At 37.0% G+C, this 20,258-nt stretch overlaps 1 protein-coding gene across 1 annotated transcript in view; it reads left to right on the plus strand.

Moving 5' to 3' along the window:
* STAB1 (stabilin 1) overlaps window positions 1–20,258 on the plus strand; it is a 1,127,460-nt gene that overhangs the window by 299,435 nt on the left and 807,767 nt on the right. The window contains exon 11 of the mRNA XM_053721023.1: window positions 13,981–14,060. Coding sequence (XP_053576998.1) covers window positions 13,981–14,060 — 80 coding nt within the window. The remainder of the gene's footprint in view (window positions 1–13,980; window positions 14,061–20,258) is intronic.

Below are 20,258 nucleotides of genomic sequence, written 5' to 3' on the forward strand. Positions count from 1 at the left end.
CCAAAAGGGTAGAAAATAACAACCCACTCAGGTTTTTCTCAACTTACACCAGTCATAGGCAATCAGTTACAAATATCATACAAAAATACTGGTATATTCTGCTAGCTGATGAACAATTGCAAACATTCATCCCAGATAAACCTTTGTTTACATATAGAAGGGCTAACAATCTGAGTGACCACCTCACAAGTAGTCACTATAACAGAAATGCTAAAAAAGCTCCAATTTAGAAAGGGTCAATTGCCTGTGGTAGCTGTAAAGTTTGTCAACATATGATAAAGAAGAGAACTATAACAGACAGGTTTTGCAAGAAGTGGTTTATTAATAACCACATAAATTGCAAAAGCACAAATGTTATATATTGTTTATCATGTGATTGTGATTTATTTTATGTCGGAATGACGACTAGATGCCTTGGGACAAGAATGACCAAGCATTTAAGTAACTTCAGACTAGCCAGTAAAGACTTAGAAAATGGCAAGAAAATAACAAGCGTAGCCAGACATTTTCTAACAAATCATAATGGCAAAACTCAGTCTTTCAAGTGCTGGGGACTGGAGAGACTCAAATAAGAGGGGGGAATATTGAACAGGCCCTTCTCAAAAAAGAGGCCAGATGGATCTTTAGACTTAACTCCGTCATGCCTTATGGCATGAATGAGTACAATAACTTTTGGGTATATTTATAGATAAGCAAATCAACTCATGACCAATCATATATATAATCTGAGTTGCTGATTACAAATTTATTCTGCGACTCTATTGATTATTATTGATTGCGATAAGTGCCATTCATATACTATGGATAATGAGGACATACCTAGTCACATTGTACAATATCTACATGACACTTAATCTTTAGTATTTTTGGCTTATGATGGGCTATCTATCACCCATTAATATACAGGGTGTGCACCCCAAATGGGTCACCAGACTATAACAATAAAGGTGATATTAGGGGTTATATATTTTCACTACAAGAGGGATTGCTTATCTTCTTTTTGTTTTAAAGGGACATTAAACACTTTGAGATGGTAATATAAAATGATAAATTGTATATAATAAAACAACTCTGCAATATACTTTCATTATTTATTTTGTCCTCTTTGCCTGTAATTCCATTCTGAAATTGTGAGCTTTTCAGTTCCTGTTAGAAATGGAAGTGCAGAACACTGTTAAATCCAGCACAACCATTGGCTGCACACTCTAGTGACCTATTTATAACTGACCCTAATTGGCCACAGCAGAGAAGGTAACACAAGTTACAACATGGCAGCTCCCAGTGTTTTATAGACACTAAAACTTTACACTTATTTTGTCACTTTTTAAACAACTAATGAAACTTTAAAAAATACATCTACATGTTAGTCATGGACTAATCTTTTCTTTGAATGCATCATTCTATCTAGCATGTATTTAGTGTTTAATGTCCCTTTAATATATTAATATTTAGAACCCATATCATACCGGAATTGGTTTGGGCCCCGTTTGCAGCTCCAGTGTACATCACATTGGCATAAATATACTAGCATGTGATCAATAACATATGCTGGTTGTGACATTGTATGTGATTGTTTGGTGCTACAACGTTTAATTCATAAAGTGCATGTCCTGTATTAAAGTTAAATTTTGACTTTTGCCAACCAACTTTACAGCCTGATTTAATAGAGTACGACCTCTCTCAATATCTTCAACATGCGGCATTTGATAGGGTTATATTACATGTGCATCTTTTACACTGTTACTATGGGCTTATGTTATGCATACACGGTCCTAAGCAGAGACTTGCGCAGTAATAGTTTGGTACAGATGAGACGATGCATTTACAATAGTGGATCATGCTGAACAATATTCCAGTGTAAGGAAGCGACTTTATCATTAATTATTGCCGATCGTGTGAGTGATATGTGAATCACAGAGATATTCAGGAAGAGAGGCTCGACTTTAGGCTGTAATATGATTGGACATCTGCCCTGTTAATGATATCCAATCCTTGCGCTGGTACTTTACGGTCTGTCCTCAGCACTCAGCTAATGAATGTGATTGGCTACTGGGGGGGTGCGTCCGTTTGCCAAGCGCTGATTGGGTCTTGTATGGTTTGTGCAGGGTTTAAAAGGCTGGCGTGACGGTCAATCGGCTTGTCATTTTTCTAATCTTTAACACTTTGAGAAAGGCCTTACAACGGCCGAAACGCGTTTGTGTGCAGGGTTTTAACTTTGAGCAAAAGCAACTACTTGTATGGTTTTATAGACACTGCTTATACACGCTATCCTGTGTCACCCCTGACACCTGATGCCGAAGTATCCTGTTATCGGCCAGGAATACAGGGGGGTGACATTTAAATAGCCTTGCAGTTAGTACTGGATTTCAAGTGTTGTTGTTTGCTTTAACTGTTGTGTTTTTTTTTTTATATATCGCCTTTTCTAAAATTTGTTTTAGATTTTAAATAATGGAATTAAAACTTTAAATTTTAATTAATCTTTCACTTCCTAGCGGTGTATATTTGCTGTTAGTCTAACAGCTTGTTACAATATTTAGGAAAAGAGTGCTACTAATCCCCTCTTTATCCCCATTTTCTCTCCCTTATCCTTATTATTAAATTAGTTAAAGGAACACTAAACACAAAATGTTTCTTTCATGATTCAAGTAGAGAATACAATTTTAAACATCATTCCAATTTACTTATATTATCTAATTTGCTTCATGTTTTAGATATCTTTTGTTTATGAAATAGCAATGCACATAGGAGAGCCAATCACACAAGGCATCTATGTGCAGCTACCAATCAGCAGCGTTTGAGCATATCTAGATATGCTTTTCAGCAAAGGATATCCACAGAAAGGAGTGCAGGTTGAGGGGTTCAAAAGTGGCCTGTAGATGTCAGCTGGGGAAGTTGTCAGGTAATGGCTAGATTACAAGTTGAGCGCAAAATATTCCTTAAGTGAAAGCGATATTTGCGCTTGACTTGTTAACAGCACACGCAAATGTGTGCTGGTATTACAAGTGCGGCACAATGTGAGTGTGACCTTGCATTCCCGCGCGCTTTCATAGGCTCCAATGGGAGCCTTGTTCTTATGCCAAGAGACTAGGCTGAGAACCTAGTGTAGTGAAGGGGGTAAGTAGTGCATCAATGGGTAGCAAATTGTAAATACATATGTATTATGAATATATACATATATATTCATGTGTTAATATGTGTATATACACATATCAACACATACATATACATGTATATAAGCATATACATATATATTTACAGGGAGAACACAGTTCCCCATAGACCACAATGTAAAAGCACTTTTTAGTGCCATTTCTTTCTAATTTTAGCCCCTCAAAACTGCTTTGTGAAGTTGTTTTTTATTTTAAAAAAATGCTAAATTTCTTTAAAGGGACACTGAACCCAAATTTTTTCTATCATGATTCAGATAGAGCATGCAATTTTAAGCAACTTTCTAATTTACTCCTATTATCAAATTATTTTCATTCTTGGTATCTTTATTTGAAATGCAAGAATGGAAGTTTAGATGCCGGCCCATTTTTGGTGAACACACTGTGTTGTTCTTGCTGATTGGTAGGTAAATTCACCTACCAATAAACAAGTGCTTTCCATGGTTCTGAACCAAAAAAATTGCTTAGATGCCTTCTTTTTCAAATAAAGAAAGCAAGAGAACGAAGAAAATTGATAATAGGAGTAAATTAGAAAGTTTAAAATTGCATGCTCTATCTGCATCACGAAGAAAAAATTTGGGTTCAGTGACCCTTTAATAAAAACTACAATATACTTTATTTTGGGGGCAATTGGGACTGATCTCTGGTTAATTTTCTGATCACTAATTACTCCTGTGAGTTCACGGTAGCAATAACCAGCCACCGGCACGCTATAATTTTGCCCTCCCCTTGTAATCTAGCCTTAAGTGAGTAAAACGTAAAACTTATGTGGGACTTATATTGTTTTACTAAATAAATGGTTTGCTCTACTTCTATCCTAATTAAACTTAGGTCATTGCTCCTTAATTTGTCGTATAAGATGTCTAACCTCCTTGTTGTTTCTCATGTACTATACAATGCCGCTGATTGAATATATCTGATTTGTATTACCACTGGAATCAGTGTAATTTAGCAATTTTATCTTTGCATAAAAAAAAATATCAAACAACATGCTCTTAGTTTGTATTTAACAAATGAAAAGGGGTTTAAGCTCATAGTTAAAGGGGGCGGAGCTAACCGCCAAACAAAGCGGACGTGTTTGTGTGGAGCTCTTAAAGAACATTAAACACTAAATAAGTGCTAGATAGAATGAAGCGTTCAAAGAAAAGATTAGTCTGAGAATAACATGTAGATGTATTTTTTAAAGTTTCATTAGTTGTTTAATATTGACAAAATAAGTGTAAAGTTTTAGTGTCTATAAAACAATAGGAGCTGCCATGTTGTAACTTAGGTTACCTTCTCTGCTGTGGCCAATTAGGGACAGTTATAAATAGGTCACTAGTGTGTGCAGCCAATGGCTGTGTGGAATATAACAGTGTTCTGCACTTCCATTTCTAATAGGAACTGAAAAGCTCACAATTTCAGAATGGAATTACAGGAAAAGGGGATAAAATAAATAATGAACTTATATTGCAAAGTTATTTTTATTTATACAGTTTATCATTTTATATTACAATCTCAAAGTATTTTATGTCCCTTTAATAACACGCTATCTGTGGCCTTTTTGAACGTATAATAAATTGAGACACCTTACCTTATTATCCTAAATAAGTTTGGAGTACAACCTCTATCTGAAAATAGCGCTTGCTACCGTGAAAGCACAGAGGTGATTAGTCTCGGATGCTGACTGAGGACAGCAAAAACACCTGTGTAGCCTAAAGTGTAACCAGAGTCTGCTGCTGTGGATCTTACTACGAGAGTTTGGAGCTCTGCTTCAGAGACATCAAAGGCGATTGAGCTGCTGACTAAGGACAGCAGAAGCACATGTGTAACCTGGCGTGTAACCAGAGCTTGTTGATGTGGATCTTGCTTTGAGAGATTACGGCTCTGCTCCAGAGACATCAGAGGCGAACTGGTGCAGAATACAGCGCTTGTCCTATTTGTTAAGGCACTGAGAGAAGCAGAGGGAGTACGAAGATTGACTATCAGCCTAGGCGGATTTTCACAGACGAAAAGAGTGAGCCAAGGTGAGTGGAAGCTCCCACACCAGAGAGCTGTGAACGCCTAGGGCTATCTCCCATACATGATCACAAGTAAGACTGTATCCCTGTTAGACTGTGTACAGGACTGTGGATTGGCATGAACCGCCATACTTGCTATTGTGAGCACATAAATTAAGCCACTACATGTCTAATCTAAAAAGAAAACAGTAATAACTAACTTTGTATCATATATTCTACTATACTGTGTCTAGATACTTTTAGCTTCTAAGTGAAGCAGTTATTCTATTTGCAAATTTTTTTGCTACATATTGACACAGAGACAGCATTTAAAGGAAGAGAGAGAAGGGAAAAAAAAGAAAAGTCACAGTTTAAATACCAAATTATTGTGTATCTACAACTATTCAAGAATTGCAGAACTCTTCACCAACTACTGTGACTCCTACTTTTATCTTAGATTCATTGAAGTCTCTCCTCAAGGCCCATTACTCCTCATTTAAGGTTCAAATTACTGAAAGTGTAGTAGCAAATGATTTGACATCTTTTCTATCTGACTTTTTTGGTCATCTAGCACCAACTAATACTACAACAGAAGGTCTTATTGATCGAGCACATACAGCCTCACGTCCTAGGAATTTATCTTTGGATAAACCGAGAGATGTTATAGTTTGCTTACATTTTTACACCTATAAAGAGACTTGTATGAGCTTCATTAGCTAGCTAGACCAACTCTCCCAGATCAATTTAAAGACATTTCTATATTTGCTGACTTATCTCTTAGACTTATCTCCAACAAAGGAGATCTTTTGGAGAACTTACAAGAACTCTTAGAGCTCATCATATTACATACCGGTGGGGATATCCCACAAAACTTTTAGTGCTTAAAGATAATCAACAGCATTCTATTACAACAGTTCTACAGGGACTTAAAGGGACATTATACACTCATTTTTTCTTCACATAAATGTTTTGTAGATTATCTATTTATATAGCCTAGAAAGTTTTTTTTTAAAATTTTTTTTATAGTTTTGCTTATTTTTGAATATCATTGCTCTGATTTTCAGATTCCTAACCAAGCCCCAACGTTTTATGTGAATACTGTCAGCTACCTTCTCCAGCTTGCTCCTGTTTGTGTAAAGGGTCTTTTCATATGCAAAAGAAGGGGGGGGGGGTCTTTCTCAAGAGACATATAGCACTATTAGAGAACGAGAGAACAGCAGAAAGATTGTTTAGATTAAAGGGAATATATTACTATAAAGGCAACAAAGCCGATAGACTTTTAGCCAACATGCAATGCCAGAGAACAGCAGCAGCATTCATACATTCACTAAAAATTAAAGGACAAATAATTATCAAGTCAAAATATATATGCAAGTCTCTTGCAAAGTATTACTCATCTCTCTATAATCTCGCTTAAGACCCCACACAGATACCTCCTACTTGTTAAATCATCCATAACTTTCTTTCTACATTAAATTTCCCCTCCATATCACAGACATAAATAGACTCTCTACATAGTCCTATAACTATAACAGATATAAAATAAAAACCCTTTAAATCACCTGGACCTGATGGCTACTCAGATCTTTTTTTATAAAAAATTCCAGAAGCAACTTATTCCCCTTCTTTCGAGGTTATTTGCAAATGCAAGCAAACAGGGATATTTCCTTAATGAATTTCTACAAGTGACTATTATTACCATTCTAAAACCAGGAAAGGATACTATAGATTGTAATAACTATAGACCAATTTTATTATTGAACTTGGATGTTAAATTATATGCTAAAATCATTGCTTCACATCTTAATTCTATTCTACCATCCTTAATTGATACAGATCAAGTAGGCTTTGCTATGGGCCGTCAGGTACCGGATAATACCAGGAGACTCCTAAATATTTATCTTGAAACTAAGAGGCTGAATTTGCCATGTGTTACCCTGTCGTTAAACGCAGAGAAAGCCTTTGACAGGGTAAACTGGACATATGTTTGCAGTCCTTGAGAAATTTTGTTTTCCGACTTCATTTATTACCACAGTGGCAGCATTGTACTCAAACCCATCGGCAGTAGTTAGAGGCTTGGGGTTCTGTTCTGAATCGTTCATTATAACTAATGGAACAAGACAGGGATGCCCTTTGTCACCCCTCTTGCTTGCATTAATAATGGAACCTCTGGCCACAGCTATCCGTTCCTGTCCACAAATTATTGGCATTAACCTCCATAATACGATTAAAAAAACAGCTTTGTTCGCAGATGACTTTAAATTACTTACTTCTGATCCAGTTAAATCCCTCCCCTGTCTATTTTTATTATTTGAACAGTTTACATAAGTTAGTTATTACAAACTCAATCTATTTAAAATGGAATCTTATGCCATTAACATTTCAGATTCAGTTCTCTCCTTACTTAAAACTAAATATAGATTTAGCTGGTCAACTACTTATATTAAACATTTTCTGTCTTGTGACCTTCCTACCATTATTTCTATGAATTTCCCCCCTTTGTTACTCACCATCCACAGAAAAATGAAATGTCCCTGCACTGTCATGGCTAGGAAGAATAGCTGCATTCAAAATGAACCTTGTCTCCAAACTAACTTATTTGTTTCGATTCCTTTCACTACCAATACCGAAGTCGTTGATTAACCAATTTCAGCAACAATGCAATCCATTTATATGGAGAAATAAAATCCCAAGGATTGTAACAAAAACATTGCAACAACCTATTCTCTTAGGTGGAGCAGCAACTCCTAACGTACTTCACTATCATGAAGCTGCAAGGCTATCGCAAATATCCCAATGGGGAAACACTACTTAGAGTAAGTGGCTAGAATTGGAGCAAGCATTCCTACTGATAGGATTCTGCTTAAGAGACCTTATTTGAATACCTAAACACACTAGGCCAAAATCCCTTTTCTCTACTTATATAATCACTTTGAATCTCAAATTTTGGGATAAAGTTCGCAGTTTACCCACATTAGCACCTCAATCCTTCCCCTTCACACATGACCCAGGACATACTTGAAAACAAGATAAATCTCAATGTATCCTTCCTGGTAAAATATTTTATAAATAAATAAATAAAGGGATTGCTAGCAACCCTTCCAGATACACATACTGCACTCTGGATTGAAAAATAAATTATAACTATAACAGATATATACGAGGGAGACAACATAATTTCTTATCAAAACTTCCTCTATAAGTTTGACCCACCGATACCATTACATTTTGAGTATTGGAGACTTAGTAGTTTTTTGAGATCTTGGGGTTTTGCAAATGGTCCTCTATGAGATAAAACTAGATGGTAAACAAGATGTGATTCTAAGGCCTCTGTGAAGAAACTACTTTCACTTTCCTATCAGGATATTCTAAATCCCCCACTTTTCTTCAAATTCCCTTCCCACCATCCGACAATGGGAAACATCATTAGAGATCATTCATAGCCCACTCTCTTGGAGGCTAGCCATAAGATTAACTAAAAAAGTAACCCATTGTATAAGCTTATATGAGCTATATTTGAAAGTGTTGTTACAATGGCACCTGACACCTGTTAGGCTTTTCAAAATTTCACACACTAATACCCCTTTATGTTGGAGAGGTTGTGATGCCTTAGGTACTTCTCTACATATTTGGTGGACTTGTCCCAAAATGACTTCCATTTGGCAGAAGGCCTTTTATTATTGCACTACATTACATATACCCATTACACTTTCACTAAGTATAGGACTTTTCCATATATTACCTAAGTCCCTACCACTCTTGCAGAAATTATTTTGCATCTATCTATTCTTAGCTCTGAAACGGACCTTGGCTAGGTTATGGTTAAAACAAACTCCACCAACCTGGGAACAAGTAGTAGACATTCTACGATACGTTAAATCAATGGAATCATATGTCTCTCGAGTACATAACACTGAGGAGCTCCATTTCTTAATTTGTGAATATGACCCTATTTAGTGTTAGAATCAGTATGCCCTCCCCTACAGATATCTCTTTTCACCTATTTACTATAAATTCTTTCTTCTTTCTCTTTTTTTTCCTCTCTCTACACCTGATGAGAGAATTATGCCAATAAATTTCACTAAGATAAAAATTTATTAAATATCCTTGAATATGAGATTATATTTGCTTAATATTTGAAAAGTATTATATGAATGTGATGTATGTGTAATTTGTAGATTCTTATATTTACATCTTATCCCTTTAATATTATACATTATTATAATAAAATAGAGGTTTCTTTGGTTTTCCACCCATGCTAACTCCTCTGTATAAGATAGATATAGAGGCTTATTTATCATATATCTGTCGAACCTGATCCGACAGTGCGGATTAGGTCCGACAGACATCGCTGAATGTGGAGAGCAATACGAGAGCATTGCCCCCTGCAGACTCGCGGCCAATCGGCTGCCAGCAGGGGGTGTCAATCAACCCGATCGTACTTAATCAGGTTGAATTCCGGCAATTCCTGTCCGCCTCATCAGAGCAGGTGAACAGGTTATGGAGCAGCAGTCTTTAGACCGCTGCTTCATAACTGGTGTTTCTGGCGAGAAGGCAGGCTCGCCAGAAACACAGGTCCTCAAGCTCCATACGGAGCTTGATAGATAGGCTCCATAGACTAGATGTTAAATACCTTTTGCTTTTATGGATGTTTCTTAAGCAACTGTATATTGTATATCATGCTTGGATAACCTCTCTGTTTAAATGTTTGTATTTTATTATTTTTTAATACCTCAATAAACATTAATAAAAAACAAAAAAACACATAGTTAAAGCCATATTTTCTTACTCAGTGAATCATTTACCAATAGATTTGACTTACCTGTTACAACTTCAGAGGGCTCCGAAAAAAGCAATCTCCTCATCACAGGTGTGTTCAGCAAGAGCGGCATAGGAGATTTGCAGTGGCAGAGATTGAGGGCAATGCTTCTGGTCTATTGCTCTAACTCTTTCAGAGCCTACAGTAATCCATCTGCCTCTCGCTGATGATCTCTGGGGTAGAGGTGTTTCTTTCTGAGGCAGCTTTAAGGTTAGCTATTTCTTCCCTTAAGAAAGAAAACTGCTTGCAGACAGGATAGTCCCTAAATCTCCAAAATGTAGCACAATAAAAAAGTGCAACGCACCCATTGCTCTTTATCTGAGACATTTTAAAATTTAACAACACTTTAAGAAAAAGTAAATTAAAAGGTTTTCTTTACAGACTGAATATACCTGTATAACTTTAAAAAAACTCCTGAATTTTTTTTTACCTAGCAGAGCTAATGTACATTCCTTTAAATAGCCCCCAGAAGGATAGTGTGGGGTCCCTCCTAATTGCTCACCTACACAACACAATCTAATTGTTATCTAATTGCAATACTGAACGCCAGAATAGAAAAGAATGTAAATGAACTCCACCTTGAACTTTCCAATTACTGTAGTAAAAATCTAATTCCCAGTTTACCACCTGTGTAAAAAAATTTTTTATTAGTACAAGAAAGTTAATTTATAATAAACTATCTGAAGGCTGGATTTTCATACATGGGAGAATACCTAAACAACTATTTAAAAGGGCAAACTCTTATTACAGGGGCTCAAGAACAGTGGGAATTTTTGAAGAGTGCCATTTTAGATGCAACACACACTGTATTAGGCATGTCTGTAAAAGTAAAGGAAAAAGGAAACCAATATGGTTTTCCAAAAAAGTAGCACATGCTGTAAAGATAAAGCTTATAGCTTATAAAAATTACAGTGACACAGAGTCAGATGATAATATGCAAATATGAAGACTCTGGCAAAAAAAGACTGAGCATTTAAAAAGGAAGGTCGAAGCTCATGTGGAAGAGAAGATGGCACAGTCAGTAAAACATAAGGATGAAACATTCTTTAAATATATAAGAAGATAAACAGAGGTTGGAATACTAGAATTGAAAACAGTTGATGGTAGAATAGTAGAAAGAGATAAGCGAATTGTAGACTGTCTCAATTATTACTTCTGTTTTGTCTGCACAAAAGATTGTGAAGATAGAATGTCTATATTAAGGGATGCAACAAAAAATGCCAATTTGCTTGGCACTAATCTTTTGACAGAGGATGAGGTTTTGCTGGCTTAAAGATAGAGAGAGTGTCTTAGTAAATGGAGTACATTCAGCAGAGTTACTAGTGGTGTTCTTCAGGGGTCAGTTTTGGGGCCTGTTTTGTTTAACATATTTATCAGTAATATCAGCAGAGGACTACAGGGGAAAGTATGTCTGTTTGCAGATGACACAAAAATTTGTAAAAGAGTAGATGTTCCAGTGGGGTGTACAAAATCAGAAGTAATATACAAAAATTGGAGGATTTGACAAATGACTGTGATCTAATGTTTAACACTTCAAAGTGCAAAATTATTGATTTAGGAGAGAAAAATCCAAACGTTAATTACAGACTCAATGACAATTTACTGACTGTTACAAATGAGGACTGGACTTGGGAATTATTATTTCAGATGAGTTCAAATTCAGTAAACAATGTAGTATTGCAACGAGTAAAGCCAGCAGAATTCTTGGTTGTATTGGTAGAGGTATTTGCAGCAAAAATAGTAAGGTTCTTAACCTTTTGAGTGCTAAGCACTTTCCCACCTGGGTGCTAAGGTTTTCTTAAAGGGTTTTTTATTTAATATTTTTAAAAATATTATTTAACTTTTTTTTTGTTTATTTCAGATCCCCAAGACTTACACCGTTGGAAAGGTTAGGCGATTACCTTTCCAACGGTGGGTCTTGGGGGTCTGTAGCTGCTTAGATGCCTGAGATACAGGCTTCTAAGCAGCATGACCCCTGCTCCTATATTTAACATTGGTATTGTTAAATAAAGTTGCGCGGTGACGTCATCACGTTTATTGCACGTGATGTCACCACGCAAAACGGAAGCCCCGGCGATGCCTTTCATTATGCAGCACCGATCGCCCTTAAGTTGGGAGAGTGCTAGTGACGGCTCTGAGCCGTCATTAGCACCAGAGTGGGAAACTCTGTGACGGCTCAGAGCCGTCATTAGCACTCAAGGGGTTAAACCACTTTACTGATCATTAGTTAGGCCTCATCTTAAGTAGTGTGTGCAGTTCTGCAGGCCATATCTCCAGAAGGATATAAACAAACTTGAATCAGTGCAAAGAAGGGCTACAAAAATGGTACATGGTCTAAAAAAAAAAAAATTACCAGGAGAGGCTCAATGACCTAAATATGTATAGCTTAGAGGAGAGAAGGGAAAGAGATGATATGATAGCAACTTTCAAGTATATTATATCAAATATATTAAGGGTATTATTAAAGATGAGGCTGTGAGTATTTTTCATAAAAATAAAAATTCAAGAACAAGGGATCATGATCTCAAGCTGAAGGGTAGTCGATTCAGGAGTAAGGGTGATTGATTCATGGAATAAACTTCCACAAGAGGCGGTAGTGTCAAACACAGTGAGGAACTTAAAGAATGCCTAGGATAAGCATAAGGCTGTCCTACACACTAGATACGTTTATACTTTTAGGAAATGTTGGGCCTATGGTTCTTATCTGAGATCAAAACATATGTTTCTATCTTTGGAGCAACAATGCACTACTAGGACCTAACTGGTGAGCAAGAGGCATATGAGTGCAGTCGCCAATCACCAAGTAAGGGATAGATCACAGTCCTGTAACAAATAAAAACTTATCAAATGGTTATTAGTAGAAAACCCCCATTAATGTCTTTGGGGATTTTTGTAGATAATTTGTTTGATAATTTTTTCTAAAGCATTGTGATCTACCCCTAAGTTTGATAACAGAACCAGAAGTAAATTGAAAGATTCTTAAAATTGATGCTTTAGCTGAACTATGAAAGTTTATTTTAGACTTTTATGTCCCTTTAAGGCAGTGTTTTTCAGCTTCAGTTCTCTTAACAAGACAGGTGTTCATTATATCTTAACTAGAGCACAGGTAAAATAATCACCTGAAGGTTGAGAGCAGGTTAGTAACCATGGTTACTGATCATTATATCTTAACTAGAGCACAGGTGAAATAATCACCTGAAGGTTGAAAGCAGGTTAGTAACCATGGTTACTGATCAGCTGATTATTTCACCTGTGCTCTAGTTAAGATATAATGAATATCTGGCCTGTTAAGGGTCCTGAGGACTGGAGTTAAGAAACACTACTTTAAAGGTACATTCCAGACAAAATATAAATGCACATAGATTAATTAAATCTTTAAATAGATATTTGCAATATATACGTATTAGCAAAAATGCTTCTAGTAAAAGTTATAACTGTTTTAGTGGTAACATTTTTCTCTGCACGTGCATGTGAATCATAGCTAGGTATTGTCACTGCGCCCACATTTTAAATAAAGTAACTACTCAGATTATCATTGGGGCTTGTATCATGTCAGCAATTAACAAAAGGAGTCATTACCAGATGGTACAAGCACCTTAGGCTTTCTGAGCAAGTGCTGTGTTTAAAATGCTGGTGCACGGTGCATACTTAAATACACTTTTAAAACAGCTATAGCTTTTATTAGAAGCATTTTTGCTAATGCATGTATATTACAAAATTGCTTCTGTTCAAAACTGAAATGCACCCATGTGGTTTTCAATTTTGGCTGGAATATCCCGTTAAGGTATATTTCACATAATGTAAAGTGAATGGAAAAATGGGGCTAAAATAAGGCTATTCTGCCTACAACAGGCTTTTGTTCAGATAAAAAAGCATGACAAAAAAATTTCAATACTGTAATATATTTTGATTAAATATAAAATTTCAGGCAAATCACGAATGTCAAATGTATTCAGTTCTCTCGGTAAAATTTGTGTGCTATACTATCATGCTTTTTTTTTTTTTATTTAATTAGAGGAAGGATGTGCCTTGGCATTGAGAAAACATGGCCCTTTCACAATACTTGTTCCTACTATGAAAATACAGGAAATGAATGTAAGTATACAGATTTTATTAAACTATAGAAAACAATAAACTTACAACTTTATTTATTGTAAATAATAAACTAAACAAACTGCATTGAAAGTTCTTGATGGAATGATATAGAGAGGGGGAGGGAAAAGAATGGAGACTTAAAGGGACACTGGACCCAAATTTTTTCCTTTCATGATTCAGATAGAGCATGCAATTTTAAGCAACTTTCTAATTTACTCCTATTATCAAATTTTCTTCATTCTCTTGGTATGTTTATTTGAAAAGTAAGAATATAAGTTTAGATGCCGGCCCATTTTTGGTGAACATCCTGGGTTGTCCTTTCTGATTGGACAGCACCAATAAACAAGTGCTGTCCAGGGCTGAACCAAAAATTTGCTGGCTCCTTAGCTTAGATGCCTTCTTTTTCAAATAAAGATAGCAAGAGAACAAAGAAAAAATGATAATAGGAGTAAATGAGAAAGTTGCTTAAAATTGCATGCTCTATCTGAATCATGAAATAAAAAATTTGGGTTCAGTGTCCCTTTAAAAAAAGTTAAAAAATAAGAGTGGATGAAAACGATAAGGGGTTAAGAGATTTGAAAAAAAAAGGAGAAGGTTTTAACAAGGAAAGTGGTGTATTTATAATTTAAAGTGCGAATAATTAGTACCATAGTAGTGCAATATTTTTAAAACATGAGGATTATTTACTAGATGATTTATTTTTATTTTTTTTCAAAAATATTTTTTATTGAGGTAAGACAATATACATAAACAGATTCTTGAGAAAACAGCATGGCAACATGCCCATATGGCATACAGTAAAGTTTATACAGCTAATAAAACAGACATGTCCTCAAGGCTATATATCCTATTCAGGTCTAAACCTGGAAGCACACTATCTAGCCATGAATATTACCTCTTTTTACGAGAGTACATTTTCTATTGGACATTGAACATGTAATATAACAAATAATAACCAGTTTTAAGCCTATATTTCGGTAGTAATTTCTTAGTATATTCAGGCTTATACTTGTCCATAATACATTCATCATAACTCATAGTTAAATAAAATGGCACATGTAGGGTATGCATATAGTATATGTAACAGTTGAACAAGCTCATCAATATAAAAACATTTGCAAATAGTCAACCAACATGTAATAATACAGTAAAGAACCCCCCAAGTTATAACAAACAAAATACAAATGAGGTACACCCCAGCTGGAGAAAAAAAAAAAAAAGAAAAAAAAAGGTGGCCACTCTTGTGCCACAGATATCGGATTTAAATGGGGGGTGCAAAATAGGGGGAATGCTAACATGGCCACTCCTGGGCCCCACGCATAAATAGGGTACTAAGAAAAGGCGAAGAACCCCCTAAGTATATGAATGCTAGTGTAAAGCATACCCCAGTTAACTATTTGTGGCCACACATGGACCTCAGGTATGAAATATATGTAAGGGGTAAGTGTTGGGGATACAGTGATAAGGTGAGGCATGAGATCCCTTAGTGTACCCTTTAAGTTGCTATATGCCCTTGTAGGACCTCAAAATGCACAGTGAATAAATTATGTACTAGCATCTACGCAAGCAAGGCCATATATAAAAGTGTGAGCGATACCTCTCCTAGGCGGGTAGCACCCTCTGTGGGACAAAAACTATTCTAGGAACCCCCATCTGTCTCATAGCAACAGTTTCTGTATATTATACTATCATAGTGGGGTATATATGGTGCACATAGTAAAAATGTAGTCTGCATACCTTTAGGAAATATTTTACGTCCATGAATTACAACATATGCAGATTTTAGGAATTTGAGAGGCAGAGTACAAGTAAGGCAATGCTTTGCAAGTATATAAAGCAATCCCCTATAAAACAAGTGAGTAACATCAGCATACCTAGTGTGCTGTCTCGGCCGCCGACAGCCCACCATTTGCATAAGATTATTACAGCCCACCATTTGCATAAGATTATTTACCTCGCTGCCAAACAGCACACACAAAATCCCAAGGGATACCTTTTAAGGCATGTAAATTTTACACAGATTATTACCATGCACATGTTAGACCAATGAAGTATGTACATATTGAGATATATCCTGCGATCCTACAGTAAATAAAGTAAATGGTATATACACAGGAGCAAAATGCATATGTATCTGAGGGTATCCTGATTGCATACTGAAACATAGGAGCATAGGTAGAACCTCTGAATATATTTTGATAAATCTACCGAGAGATACATATAATAGAGTGCTGTGGGAACTGTTATGATATGATAGACTTGAACACCAAAGAATTAAAGTTTAGATTGCAGGTAAGTAGCGACATGTAGGCACTCTGTCCCTCAGTTCCCCCATGGTAAAACGCTCACCCGAGCTCAGGTTAACCCACTCCAGACCTGAGGCAGCAGAGTAAAGCTGTTAATGGCATCCAATCTTTGTGAGCAGGGCAAAAGCTACGGTCTCTGCCGGGAATCTTCATTCCCGTTAGCACCTCCGGTCCTCTGAGAAAGGAAGGGGAAGGCGCAGCATGGCATCTTTGGTATTGTGTATTCTGCCCCAGGGGATCAATCACCCCACCCCAACTCAGAGCCAAAGTCAGGCAAAGATCCCCCGCATAGGCATAGGTAAAAGGCAGGGGAACAATATCGAGTTGCACAGCCATGGGCTGTGGGTCTACCATCTGACCTCGTTGAGCCATCAACGCCATCTTAGCACTTCTCCCCAAGCCTCTCTGCTGTGTATTATTCCACTGGTCCGCAACGTCCACTTCAGTCTGCCCAGCCTTCCTTAGGGGTGTAAAAGCCCCGGATTCCCCAGCAGTAGAATTCAGAGCCTTACACTCGGCAGTGACTTGCTGACAGACCAATATTAAGTTATCTAACCTGTCGCACATCCGCCGTTCAAAGTCATCCATGAGGTTTTGCAGGGCCTTGTACATCTTGGCAATATTAGTAAATCCCGGCAATGCACAGACAGTAACAATGAGTGGAGATCTGTTAGGGTAGGTCACTGAGCAGTTGATATGGAGATCTCGTAGTGATCTCTGATAACCCGGTTCCCCGGGGGGGGGTGCTGAGAATTCTTTCCACAGGAGCCACCAGAAACTCTCAGCAGTCCAGTCTGGGGAGCTCTAATCCAGAATATATTTATTATCCAGTGCAGCAGAACGTCCTCTATGTCTTAAGACACCTTTCTGTTGTCGGATGGCTTGTAAGGGCTAGATTACAAGGTGGATTGTAAATCTTTTCTTTAGAGCTCTCAGTTTTGCGGCCATCTTCAGCCATAGCCCGGACACGCCCCTAGATGATTTATTTTATTACACATTAAATTCCTAATCCTCCCCAATTTAGACTCTAGACAAATTTGAGCCCTGTGGAAAATTCTCTACTGGAACCCTTTTGACTCATGCCTAGTAGAAGCAAGGATTTAACTCTTATGTGCCAGCAGCACACAGAGTAAAGATTTTTCCTCCATTGCTGCTAGTAACATACACAGAGTGATGATTCAATCATTTAGTGATCCTGTCACTAGCACTTGGGACCAAAAAGTATCCTGGAATATTGGCCTCTAATGCCGCTGTAAGTGAGGAGAGGAGTTCATCTGCAGTGTGGTCAATGGTGTACAGCTGTATGTGAAATACCCCAAGTTAAGGGAAAGAACTTACTCTGTTGGTGTCCTGGCGTGAGAGATCTCTCTCCAATGTGCAGTGATCTACAGCACCTCAAAAAGGTAGAGCACACTCAGTGATCCAAACGTTCACCTCCTTAACATTGAGAGGTAAAATGCTTCCTTAATGGATACAGCTAGACACACTGGTACACCGGTGCTTCTCCACATCTCGTTTCGTCCTGTCGGAACAACGCCGAAGAGCTCCAAGCCCTCACTCCACCAATCCTTTTAAATTTGTTGAATAAAATTGGACGTTTTAAATGAAGAATGTGCAGGCTGATTTCATGAACCTATATATATCTTACAAGCAATAACTGGCACTAGATAATATCTAGATAATTACATTTACTTTTACATAGCAGTGATTTGCAACCTTTTTTTTGCTGTGGCACACTTTTTTACATAAAAAAATCCTGCGGCACACCACCATCCCAAAATTTTTGAAAATCACACATTGTAGCCTAATACAGGATATATATATATATATATATATATATATATATATATAAAATCCCAGAAAGAAGCAGGCACTCTCCGTTGTCAATTTAAAGTTATTTACTTAGTGACGTTTCGGGGTTTCACCCCCGTCCTCAGACTTACACTAAGTAAATAACTTTAAATTGACAATGGAGAGCGCCTGCTTCTTTCTGGGATTGTTTGCTACTTTTGCTGTGCACCCCGGACCTTATTTGAGAGTGCTATACCACTGACTGTTGATATATATATGTTGATATATATATATATATATATATATACACACACTGTGCTGTGCTGTGCTGTGCTGTCATGCCATGCCTCCTACAAACTATACATGACATATTGACATTCATTCACAAACAATCATAATGATTGTCTGTGAATGAATGTCAATGTCATGGTTGTAAATGATGATGTCACATATCTCCCAATATTTCAATATTTCAACATTTGAAAGAGGGACACCCCCTCACTGTTGTCAGTCTGCCGCGGCACACCTGAGGATCTCTCACGGCACACTAGTGATATATACTGATATATAGTACCTAACAAGTAAATGGTGCACAGGGGTTTGAAATCAAAATATTGAAACAAATTAAAAGATTTTAGGAATCCTAGGCTAGGATAGGAGGAACAAAAACCTTACCTACCTAGGACCCAACAGACCCTGTCTGGCACTAACGATTCACACCGTCTATTTGTAAATCAGACTATGGAAAAAAACAAACTACCACACATTAGGCAAACAAGACTGCGACTGTGAGCTTCTCGTTAAGCAGGGGGATTGCCGATTAAATGCTATTTTCGGTGATCCCCCTTGCTACAGACCAGGGGTCATTGGTGGCCTAGTGGGCTGCACTCCCAGGATTCATGGGAGTGCCGGCCGATGTGACCACGTACACACGCGGTAACGTCACAAAGGCCCTAAGGATTCACCAGTAGCTGCTAGGGAGCTTTAGGGAAGGTTTTTCTGCTAGGGAGCTTAAGGGAAGGTTTTTCTAACCTCTCAATCTCAACTCCCATAGCAGCTACAAAGCTCCAAGACCCCTTATTTGAAAGAGAGAAACACCTGCTTGGTCTTGGAGCAGTACTTGAAACCAGATCATTTAATACTAAAGTAAAACAAACACACAGTGATATGGTTTACAATAGTACTGAATATGCACCATCAAAAAAAATGTTTATGTCTAGAAACCCCTAAAAGAATTTATTTTCCAGTAGACAAGTCCCCTTTTTAAAAAAAAAATATTTATATTTGTTGGACAGTCTGCACCTTGCAAGAAAAAAGTGCTTTTGTTTGTGTACTGCACAATGGGGACACTCTAATCTACATTATAACCCCCAAAAGCCTGCATGGGCCCCTATTTCATATGTGGCTACTGTTGATTAAGATTTAGTAAGGTGATAATAGTTACAGTAGTGGTCACATGACTATTTTCAATATTATTTACTAAAATCTACTTAAAAATTATACATTTTTTTTACAGTTTTGGTCACAACTATCTTACATGCCATGAATTATAAATATAAAAATGGTATATTGTAAATCTGCTGGGCCTGTTGAAAAAAACAATATATCATTTGTATAGGTCACTCATTGAAATTTGACTAGAAAAGGGGTTTAACTGTAAGCAGCAAAAAAAGCTCAATATTGGCTCAACACTACTGGGGTGAAAAAAAGGCTTAGCAGCGAAAGGGTTAATGTTATATGGCTAGGCTCATAGAGTAGAATAAGGATTGGATCTCTGATACATAACATAGAAATGGGGAGGAGATTTTAGATGTAGTTGTGCTGTTAGAATAAAAGATCAAAAGCTGAACAATGGCCAATTAAATATCTTTATAAAAAAAAAATGTTCCAGAATACTCACGTTTGGTACTACACTCATAATGGTACTTTAAATGCATGCTGGGTATGTTAGCAGATGTCCACCAGTTGATAAAAACCCATGCTTGTCTTCATTGCTGCTTCTCTCATTGCTGTCAAAGAAAAACAGCTGCAGCTTTATTAAATAACCCACTATTGAAAATGCAACGTGTTTCCAAGCCGTGTAGGTTTTTGCTGTTTCATT

Source organism: Bombina bombina, chromosome 7 (assembly GCF_027579735.1).
Source record: "Bombina bombina isolate aBomBom1 chromosome 7, aBomBom1.pri, whole genome shotgun sequence".
NCBI lineage: Eukaryota > Metazoa > Chordata > Amphibia > Anura > Bombinatoridae > Bombina > Bombina bombina.